We start from the raw sequence: 12,007 nt of genomic DNA on the forward strand, positions 1-12,007 counted from the left end.
GATGTAGGGTACGGAAATTGGAAACCGTTGAAGAAAACCGTATCCAGAGGTCGTAAATGGGAAACAAGTGAATGAACAAATACCGGTGAGAGTATGACGGAGCCTCAGAGAGCAGCAAATTACCCATTTTTTCCAGAGTAAGATAAAAAAAGGTAAAGATAAGTTTCGCAATTGGAAGGGTTACGGCCAATTATTATTTTTTTTAAGGAGAGGGGCATTTCGCACAATATATTCGTTATAGATATCTTCGAAAATGGCGGAACTATGTGTCGGAGCTACACTGCCTAACAAAGAAAAGTCGGGCACCCAGAATATGTGGTCGGATGTTAATGTACCTTCGTACACGAACACATCATCAGCGGGTATGTAAACGATTAGAGTTGCAATACTGTATGACGGGTGAAACCACCATAAGAGTACTTTAACACTGTTCGTTTTCAGTTTTGTTACTAGTCCTGGCAGGGCACACAAGGGGCGTAAACAGGATCAGAACTAGAATGAAATTTTCACTCTACAGCGGAGTGTGCGCTGATATGAAACTTCCTGGCAGATTAAAACTGTGTGCCGGACCGAGACTCGAACTCAGGAGCTTTGCCTTTCGCGGGCAAGTGCTCTGAGCTACCCAAGCACGACTCACGCCCCGTCCTCACAGCTTTCATTCCGCCAGTACCGCGTCTCCTACCTTCCAAACTTCACAGAAGCTCTCCTGCGAACCAAATTTAAGATACGCTATGGAAGAATACTTTAAAGATGCTCAAACTGCTACAGTGGCATAAATTGCAGGTTTGGATGACAATAGCCAGGTGTCTCAGTGTTTCGGTCTCGCAGTATATTTCCAGTTTATAGTACTTTAATAGCTGTATACATAACTGTTTAACGTTCGGTTCCGAGGTATAACGCAGAACAGCAAGTGAATCGTTTGAAAACGTGCCGGCGACGCTTACCTGTGGGAACAACTCCGGCGCTGGGCAGGTTAATGGGTTGGACAAAAGAGTTGAAAGTGAAGGCAGTCATCAGTTTGAAGACAGCGATGTCGTTAGGGCTCACGTCAGTACCACTGTAAAGAACGCTTGGTACAGAACTACTCGTACATATTGGCACAAGAAAGCAGAAAACTTATATTAGGATTCAGAACAATAAATTTAAAAGCAAACAAATATGCATAAAATGTCAATTAAATACTCGCAGAAATTTAGATATTGACAACGATCTCGCGACCGTCTGAACTGGCAAATAACTACAGTGGCTAAAATTAATGTACTTCCTCTATCTAGTATCTACTCAGTCTTGTTTATTTATTTCCAACCTTCCTCTTCAGTTATCATCCTGGCTTACAAAATCTGATCAGTTTATTTTCTGGAAATTGAGATTATACGACAGTATTAAGGTAAACACCGCTTGGTTTCGTCACGTTTAAACTAAGAGACAGTTCTTGTGATAAAATCGTTTGCGCTGCCAGTACAGAAATTCGATGCGAGACATCATAGTCACGTGTGAAACATTATCCCAAACGAAACTTTAAAACTAATTCATGTACCATGTGAAAATGTTAGTTAGCACAGTTCATGCAGGTGAAGAGTCACAGTGTGTGACGAGCTGATACATAGCATATTAGTTGTAATCGGAAATAAACGCATTCTTGCCCGCCTAACATGGAGATATGGGCAGAATTTCGGTGTAGCCATTATGTCGAGGAAGGTTGAGAGCAGTAGATATGTTGAACAGCAGGTAAATGGAAACACCAGACTAAAGATATTCCAAACGTTTGTTTCACCAAAAACTACTGATGGTTATGTACTCGTTCGTATTCATGCAACGGTAGTTTTCCAGTATGATTGTACGCAAGAGCTCTGCAATTTCTGCATTCTAGTCCCTAGTTCTTGGTAAGTCTACCACTATTCCCGCTTCCTGAAGGCCTCGATGATCATACATCCTGAGTTATTCTGTTGTCATCTGTAGTCTCATCTGTCTATACCATTCAAGTTGTTTTCCTTTCAATCCACTGAATCAATATTGAATTTATGTTTGCTGTCAGTTTGATGTCTTCATTTATTACCCTATCTATTACTGTGATTTTGAAAGCGTTCTCCACTACATCATTTCGGCTGCATACAGCTTTCATTCCATTTCCTTTGTCAGTGACTACGCATGTGACCTTCACGAGAGGCTGCTTTCGACAACACTCCTATACGGTCGTTATTGTATCTTCGACGATACACTCATTCCAAAATACGGCACGTAGCTGGTTAGTTATGACGTTTAATATCGTTTTTGAATGTGTACATCTTAGACATTCCTTTTATTGTCTATCAGTGTGTTGTCTAAATATTTAATAATTCCGTTCTTCATTTTTAAATCACTCCTTTCCGCTTCTATGAACATAATATTACATGTTTCCAGCATTTACCGTTATATATCTATTCTCGTAAATCTCAAATCTATAACATTTATGTATTTATATCAATGCAGGTAATTCCCAAACACATAAAGTTACGTTGTTTGCTTCTCGACTGTTATCATTCGGTCATCCATAAAGAGTAGACTGTAATTTCATCCATCGGAAACGAAATTTTTCGAAACCCTAAAACTTTGTTATTTGTGATTTAAACAATAAAATACCGTTGCGGGCACTGCCGTGGAAGGAAAGCATAATAATACACACACAGATATTATGTCCAATATTATTGTAATCTTCTACAGAATTTGAAATCGGAATAATTTTTAAACCACATATGTTCATAAGTTATTTCGAGCGCTCCACGCCCTTACGGAGTCCGTTCAGATTTCTCCAGTGACCCCAATCCAGATGGGAACACGAGGGTTTATTAAGCGCGTTTGGACATTCTTATTGCTAGAATTGTTTTATGGACTCTTCTGATGGCTGCACTCAACTTATAAATCCGTTGGGCACTGGTTGATGGTCATATGATGGCTGACGTTTTCGATTAATCTGTTTGTTCGGTTCTTTTGAGCTAAGGAACGATCTTGTGGTATGTGGAGCAGCAATGCCCGATTGTGAATACTGGTGACCCATTCTAGTTGGTTTCGAGCAGTCAGTTATTTTCCTTCATGTATCATAAAGACCGTGTTAATTTCCTTGGTGTGCTTAGACGTCTCCCAAATAGGGAATCCATAACCGGTGACCGAATATACATGCTGAGTGCTGTGCAGCGTAGCACGTTTTCGTTGGTCCCCTTAAGCCCACTTAGTAGGCTATTCCGTCCTTGGATTTTGTTTTTGTTTTTCTCAATATGTTTCCTACTTGCCAAATTTCCGTCGAAGTTGGTACCCAGGGTGTCACTCAAGACGATATTTAGATCCTTTCTTGCCTCCGGGTTGTTAATGTTCTGAATTTTTGCCATGATTCGGTATTAGTTGTTTTACCCTGTAGTAGTATGTGAGTGTCACGACATCATCATTTAGGCCATTTTCAATTTCATCACGAGATTTTGCTTAACATGAAATCGCCGAATTATGTACGTAAATAACAGATGCTGATTGTCTCCCAAATTGATTGATCATTCGTGTGCTTACGAAAGTGCAGCCATCTGCGACACACTGCCTTGCAGAAAACTGTTTTTCTGGCTTCGTTAACTGCTTGTAATGTGTTAAGATTCGACAAAGGATCTACTATTTAATATACGTGCTAACAAAGGACATTCATCATCGTATCCCCTTCAGATTTAGTGCAAAAATGGCCCAGTGGTCGGTCAAAAATTAAACATAGCTCAAACTTGAATACACGAAGAAGGTGTACTGAACTGTGAAAAAAGAAGCAAAACAGAAGCAGTGAACGACGTAAGCTCAAGATGTGCTTCTTCTTGTTTGAATGCTTGTTCTGTGTTCAGTTTTTGACGACTGGGCCATCTTACCGCCATATCTGAAGGAGGTGCGATGGAGAGCATCGCTTGCAAGATGTTTCTACGGATCTTGACCACCCGATTTAATTTTGAAATAAGAATTCTCAGGTTTACAGTATCGTCTGCTACACATGTTCGATGTACTTAATCCGGGCACTTCGTTCTTGATCTTCCATTCTTATTGTTTGTTCTTCTATACAAATAAAAATAAACACGACAGATGGGAGGACTTGAACTAATCTCTATAGGAAGATATCAGGCTTTATACATGTAAGTGAAGATGATGCTGATAATATTTCAGTGATTTGAAAATTGAGTCAAACATAGCACTTCAATGTGGGAGAGTACTTTACTCACTGGAGTCGGTATGAAGTCTGTTGAATTACCGCGTGGCTTGTACTTACCCTGGGTGGTCTGGGTGCTTGATCATCTGCGAAATCCTCACCTCCTGCTCCGTGCCTTCGTCGGTGCTCTGGTCCAGTTCTCCAGCCACTGCCTGGAACAATAACGTGTACCTCTCGTTCTTTTCCACACTATATTGGAGACAATTTAGCATCGTTAATTTCTACTCTATAATGTTTGACCTGGGAAAGAAGTGAAAGAGATGAAATTTAAGGGACGGGGCGAGGGAAGGAAGAAATGTTGGAGTTTAAAGGTCCGTTGACGACGAAATCATTAGAGAAAGAGTAAATTTGTAATATTGGATATGATGAACTTATATATATATATATATATATATATATATATATATATATATATATATATATATATATATTTACCTTAATAATGTTGCAAAGTCATATATATATATATATATATATATATATATATATATATATATATATATATATATACCTTAATATAAATATTTACCTTAATAATGTTGCAAAGATATATATATATATATATATATATATATATATATATATATATATATGTATGGTGTTAAAAAAGGTACGGCCAAACTTTCAGGAAACAATCCTCACACACAAATAAAGAAAAGATGTTATGTGGACATGTGTCCGGAAACGCTTAATTTCCATGTTAGAGCTCATTTTAGTTTCGTCAGTATGTACTGTACTTCCTCGATTCACCGCCAGTTGGCCCAATTGAAGGAAGGTAATGTTGACTTCGGTGCTTGTGTTGACATGCGACTCATTGCTCTACAGTACTAGCATCAAGCACATCTGTACGTAGCATCAACAGATTAGTGTTCATCACGAACGTGGTTTTGCAGTCAGTGCAGTGTTTACAAATGCGGAGTTGGCAGTTGCCCATTTGATGTATGGATTAGCACGGGGCAATAGCCTGATTGGCCTCCACGGGTACACTTCTGCGAATGGTTCATCCAACAATGTGTCAATCCTCATTACGGATGAGGCTTCATTCCAACGTGATCAAATTGTAAATTTTAACAATGAACATGTGTGGGCTAACGAGAATCCGCACGCAATTGTGTAATCACGTCATCAACACAGATTTTCTGTGAACGTTTGGGCAGGTATTGTTGGTGATGTCTTGATTGGGCCCCATGTTCATCCACCTACGCTCAATAGGGCATGTTATCATGATTTCATACGGGATACTCTACCTGTGCTGCTAGAACATGTGCCTTTACAAGTACGACACAACATGTGGTTCACGCATGATGGAGCTCCTGCACATTTCAGTCGAAGTGTTCGTACGCTTCTCAACAACAGATTCGGTGACCGATGGATTGGTAGAGGCGGACCAATTCCACGGCCTCCACGCTCTCCTGACCTCAACCCTCTTGACTTTCATTTATGGGGGCATTTGAAAGCTCTTGTCTACGCGACACCGGTACCAAATGTAGAGACTCTTCGTGCTCGTATTGTGGACGGCTGTGATACAATACGCCATTCTCCAGGGCTGCATTAGCGCATCAGGGATTCCATGCGACGGAGGGTCGAGCATGTATCCTCGCTAACGGAGGGCATTTTGAACATTTCCTGTAACAAAGTGTTTGAAGTCACGCTGGTACGTTCTGTTGCTGTGTGTTTCCAGTCCATGATTAATGTGATTTGAAGAGAAGTAATAAAATGAGATCTAACATGGAAAGTAAGCGTTTCCGGACACATGTCCACATAACATATTTTCTTTCTTTGTGTGTGAGGAATGTTTCCTGAAAGTTTGGCAGTACCTTTTTGTAACACCCTATATATATATATATATATATATATATATGACTTTGGAACATTATTAAGGTAAATACACTGTTTGTTATCTATCAAAATCTTTCATTTGCTGACTATGCCTATCAGTGCCTTCAGTAGTCATAATCTTTCATTTAGATGGCAGTAGTGGCGCTCGCTGTATTGCAGTAGTTCGAGTAACGAAGATTTTTGTGAGGTAAGTGATTCAAGAAAGGCATAGGTTGTTGTTAGTCAGGGCCATTCTTTTGTAGGGATTTTTTAAAGTCAGACTGCGCTGCGCTAAAAATATTGTGTGTCAGTTTAGAGTTGATCAGAGTAAGTAAAGAGAATAATGTCTGAGTACGTCCAGTTTTGCTCAGCTGTTTGAAAATCAAATAATGTAAGAGGTTTATCAGCACAGTCATTCATAAATTTTTCTAAGGGGACGTTTCAATACATCCCACGATATTTCAAGTAAGTACGTGCCAGGAAGCTGCAGGTGAGCCATCGACGAAGAAAATTAAAATTTATGTTTATTTCTCAACATTGACGAACTCATTTCTCCTAATGACAGAGACGTTTGTCGATAGAGTCATTAGAATGTTTGTTGATGGAGACAGAACCTCACCTCTGCCTGAACTGTTCATCTCCATCAAAGGGAGTCTCACGGGGTAGCCGCGCGTTCTGAGGCGTCTTGTCACCGTCCGCGCGGCTTCCCCCGTCGGAGGTTCGTGTCTTCCCTCGGGCATGGATGTCTGTGTCGTCCGTAGCGTCAATTAGTTTAAGGGGCTCCGGAACGCCCTATACTTGCAATGTTAAAATAAAGCTTATAAATTACATCTTTCCTCACAAAGTATTTGAGGTAGGAAGTTGAACTTTTTACAGATTATTTATTGGAATATGGGCTACAAATTAACGCAGGGATTTTACAAAATTTTAGTTCAGTTATTAAAGATGATTTTTTTCAATTGTGATGAAAATTCACAACATTTTTTTGCAATTTTTTATTTATATATTCAAAAGCATACAGTTTTTTGGAAAAAGGCTGTGTTAAATTATGCAGAAGGTACTGTGTAACATTTACTGAAAGTTTGAAACAAATATGTTTGGAAGATCCTTAGAAAACATGTAATTAGTATGAGAAAATAAAAGTTTTGGGAATCGAGCGACAAAGATTGGATTAACTTTTTAGTGCATTCCAGGTCCATAGGATGGATTATCTTCATCCTCTGCAAACTCCTCCTCCAGCTTCCTCTTGTTCCTCCTCCTGTTTACTCTTGCTTCTATTTCTAGACTCTTTACAGCCCTGTCTGCAGCCCGAAGGCGTTCCTTGTCTAAAGCAAGCATCGCTCGTTGTTGTGTTCGTAGATTTTGCTACCACTTTCTTCAGTTGCAGTTACTGAAACACTGTTCCAAAAGGTGGTCATGTATGAACACTTATCACATTTCAGTTGTATTTCACTAGCAAGTCCTATGTGCTTTATTATGGAGAGTTCCAGACCAACTTCACTACAATGAATACATCTTACACAGTTTGAAAAAATTCCTTTGAGAACCGACATATCAAATATTTCATTCACATCCGATTCGCCCATAAAACATTCATAGTTTTCACTCATTGAACCAAGCTTCTTCTGTGAAGTATTTTCTTTCCCACTTTGACTGCTATGGGCAGGTGTACTTGAGAGGTTAGGTTCACTCACTTGGTTATCGTCTTTATTGTTTACAGTAATAACACATACCTTTGGCTTTCCAACATTTCTCCTTTTCTTAAAAGCCTTCAGAGGATTTCTAATAACTTTACTTTTACTCATTATTATACTTCAACAAAACAGAGACTCAAGAAACAGAATTAATTACGAATATTTTCGAGATAACGACACAGTAAATAAACACGAAACAATCGACAATCACACCAGCGATATATATTGAACCATCACAGGTTAGCCACAACACATACTTTATCTCACATCACTAAAATGTACCTGATGAACACGGGCGTTAATAATAACACCATTTGACAGCAGTTTAACAGCGCCACAGTGGGTCACGCCCATGTAGAACACATTTCAAAAAAAATTTAAAAATAGATGTAGTCTTCGGTATTGAATAAATTATATATCTATTAAAAGGTAATAGTCTGCAGATTCAGAAAACGCAAAAAAGTAAAAATTGAACTTTTCATGATTTTGAGCCTTTCCGGAGCCCCTTAAGTTAGATTAAGTAGTGTATAAGCTTTGGTCCCATAAGACCTTACCACAAATTTCGAAAAGTTTTTTCCATCAAAGTGAAGTCCTTGAAAGTGTTCTTCAGGTTTTCGAAACAGATGGAAATCGGATGGGGTCAAGTCGGGACTGTATTGAGGATGATCGATGACAGCGAAACCAAGACGTCGCAATCTTGCAGATATCGCGGCGCTCGTGTGTGGTTAGGTATTTTCATGCTCAAAGAGAGGCCGCGAGCGGCAGATACATAGACATGAAGAATAAAGATATAGAATAGCGCCTGTTATATTTAAAAGCTTTAAGAGTTTATACAGAAAACATTCGGCGGCATCATAGTTCAGCATGCTCTCATTCACTGCTGACAATCAATAACATTTATCGGCGGATCGTTATTGTTCGCGAAATTATTTTCTATCGATACTTGCGAAGCCGACTCGTGAAACGAGTGCATATATGGGACTGGATGTCGCTTCTACATAGAACACTATGCAGTCGTCCGGAATATCAAGTACGACTAAACAAGACATTCTTGTACTTTTATTTGTAAGCAGCAGATGAAAACATGTTGCAAGTATTGAAAAAGTTATGACAGTTGCTTAATAGGTTGTTTGCCCGCCTTTAGAACGCAGTATAGCAGCGATTCTTCCTCGCAGGGATCTAGAGTGTGCCATCAAACGAGAGTTGAATGAAAAGTAATGCCTCCACCTTCGTTAATTGGGTTTGAATGGGAATATTTTACTAAATCAAATGCAAAAATAATCCTTAGAATGTGATCTTTAATTACCAATATTCAATTTCCCACATAATCACCGTCCACTGGATACATTTCTGCAAACGATGAACAAGTTTTCTGAAGCCGTCACGGAAGATGTCGACACTCTGTTTCCGCAACCACAATCTCACAGTCCTCTCAACGTCTTCATCAGAAGCATACTGTTGTCCCCGCTGGTCGTCTTTCGTTATCGGGAACAGATGGAAGTCGGATGGTGTTAAATCGGGATTGTATGGAGGATGCCGTGCGATGGTGAGATTCAGTCTTTGAAGGTCTCCTGTGGTTGCACGTAAAGTGGATGGCTTGGTATTGTCATGCTGCATCTTTCGATAGCCAAGCAAAGCAATAATGTGACCCACACGTTCTTGTGAAATGCCGATTGCGCTTGCAGTTTCTCTCTGAATGATACAACGATCGTCCTGAATCAATCCGTCAACATTTATCTTGTGAAACTCGGTGGTTACTGTCACAGGACGTCCAACTCTTTGTTTGTCATCCAGGTCTGTTGTTCCCTCCTCAACATCCTTGAACGTACTCGTCGAACGACACACAGTACTCACATCAACACAATCATCATAAAATGGTTTCATTCTCTGAAGAATCTCCATTGGGTTGACACCTTCTGCTGTCAAGAATTCAATGACTGCATGTTGCTTAAATCGCATTGACCGACCGTCTGCGCAGGGCTCCATACTTCACGCTGTAACAACACAACCGATCAACGCTAAGGCTTCCCGCCAACTGGAGCTGTAGAGAAGATGCTACGGAACAAGCCAGTTCTGCCGCACACCAATGCTGCCAACTGCTGAAGATTTACGAAGGTGGAGGCATTACTTTTCAGTCAACCCTCGTGTATCCGCACACTGGCCACTAATTCCCGTAAATTGCAGGATGGTGGTTTGTCGACGAGGATCTGCTGTCCGGCAGCATCCCAATGTTTTCCATCGGATCCAGATCTACAGTTACATCTACCTGGATACTGTGCAAATCGCACTCAAGTGCCTGGCATCAACGAACAGCGCTTGAAAAGAAACGAACGCCTGTATCTTCCCGTGCGAGCTCAGATTTACCTTATTTTATTATGATGATCGTATCTCTCTATGTAAGTCGGCAGATGAGTTTGGGGTATTCACATCATTGTTGCGCAAACATTTCTGACCTTGCTTCAAGATGACATCGCCGTTGCGGATGCGAAGGGATGCTGGTGGATCGCTATAATATTCATGTAGTCCGCAGCTGTCATGGTAGCTTCTATTAATGCCATAGGTCCCACGAAAGCCCAGGTGAATGTCCCCAGTAGCAAAATACTGTCCCCACCGACCTGCGTCGTGAAGGTGTGCATACTTTCAGCAACCATTGGCCTGAATGACGACACATCCGGACACAGTTATCGACCAGGTGTAGCAACCTCCATCGTAACTGACGGTGTCGTAGTGCTACCGCGAGAACACGTAGCAGTGGCCTACTGTGGAGCCCTATGTTCAACAATGTGCGCTGAACGGTGGGATCTGCAACACCTGTTCTCACTTCATTATCGTCTTCTGGTCTTAGATATGCCACAGATCACCACCCACGCTCACAGAACGGCTAAGCCTCCTACTTCCATATTCTGTGATGATGCGTGCACACCTAGGCCTAATACTTAGTCGTCTACACATAGTTTCACCATCCTACAAACATCGCCCATAGATTATCCCAGTCAATGAAGAGCAAGAAAGCTCGAATAGGAGGAAAAATTCGCGTAGACACAAATTTTTATACAGTAGTGGTGGTGGGGGGGATGTGGATTGGAATGTCATGGACAACATACTAAAAATCCCAACCAGTGGGGCATGTGTTGAGATCTTGCTTGCATTCCGCCAGCTTCCAACCACACAGACAGGTTACGTGGGCAACGGACCTCTCTGCAGTCGGCAGACAACAGACGGCCCACCCTGCCACCAGGCGGCAAGTGGAGTGCGCCAGAGGTCACTGGCCACGTGGATCTGTTTTCTTCCGCTGGCCACATGACCAAATATAATACCAGTAGTATCGTGGCGCGTGGGCAGAATTCAGGAGAGTATCCAGACTGCTATCGGCAGCTTCACCCCCAGTGACTGGCCTAGGTCAGGCGCCAATTGCGAAAGCATTTCCATAATGACTCTGGAGACACCGCTACGACGGCGTCACTGTCCAGTTCGATCCTTCGCATCCAGAAAAATATTGAAAGTGTGTACCATGTGTAGAGCCGTATTAAGGGCTGAATAGTTTTCTGTGATGCCATGGGTTGGAAGGGGGCCGGACGCTGTGGCCGAGTGGTTCTAGGCGCTTCAGTCCTGAACCGCGCTGCTGCTACGATCGTAGGTTCGAATCCTGCCTCGGGCTTGGATATGTGATGTGTCCCTAGGTTAGTTAGGTTTAAGTAGTTCTAAGTGTAGGGGACTGATGACCTCAGACGTTAAGTTCCATAGTGCTCAGAACCATTTGAGGGGGGCTGGATGGTCAAAGCGTTAGGGACAGTGGGTCGCTGTACTCTGGTCGTGCACTTCCATCTTCATAGGTCTGCAAACTGAAGAGCGATGAAATGGTTCAAGTGGCTCTGAGCACTATGGGACTTAACATCTGTGGTCATCAGTCCCCTAGAACTTAGAACTACTTAAACCTAACTAACCTAAGGACATCACACACACCCATGCCCGAGGCAGGATTCGAACCTGCTACCGGAGCGGTCGCGCGGATCCAGACTGAAGCGCCTAGAAGCGTATGGCCACAACGGCCGGCGAAGAGCGATCAGCTGACGCTCCACTCTGTCTCGTCAACTACATGAAGCAACTACAGTGTATTTTACCAACATATGATAATCCTCTGCACCATACCTTATGAGTCACTGCTGGCGCAGTGTGCAGGTATGCCTGGAGAGTGTTCATTTGCCATAATATTCGTTAACACCACATAGAATACGTATACGTTACTAATAATACTAATCTATGAGCTGTTATATAATGCTAGAGAGAAAAC

The 12,007-nt window shown here is 41.6% G+C and overlaps 1 protein-coding gene across 1 annotated transcript in view; it reads right to left on the reverse strand.

Annotated features, from left to right (window-relative positions):
• The window catches only part of LOC126455794 (trypsin-1-like), a 66,955-nt gene that overhangs the window by 19,065 nt on the left and 35,883 nt on the right, over positions 1-12,007 (reverse strand). The window contains exons 4-5 of the mRNA XM_050091555.1: positions 4,265-4,356; positions 945-1,057 (exon numbers count right to left, since the gene is read on the reverse strand). Coding sequence (XP_049947512.1) covers positions 945-1,057; positions 4,265-4,356 — 205 coding nt within the window. The remainder of the gene's footprint in view (positions 1-944; positions 1,058-4,264; positions 4,357-12,007) is intronic.

The sequence above is a fragment of the Schistocerca serialis genome, chromosome 2 (assembly GCF_023864345.2).
Source record: "Schistocerca serialis cubense isolate TAMUIC-IGC-003099 chromosome 2, iqSchSeri2.2, whole genome shotgun sequence".
In the NCBI taxonomy this organism is placed as follows: domain Eukaryota; kingdom Metazoa; phylum Arthropoda; class Insecta; order Orthoptera; family Acrididae; genus Schistocerca; species Schistocerca serialis.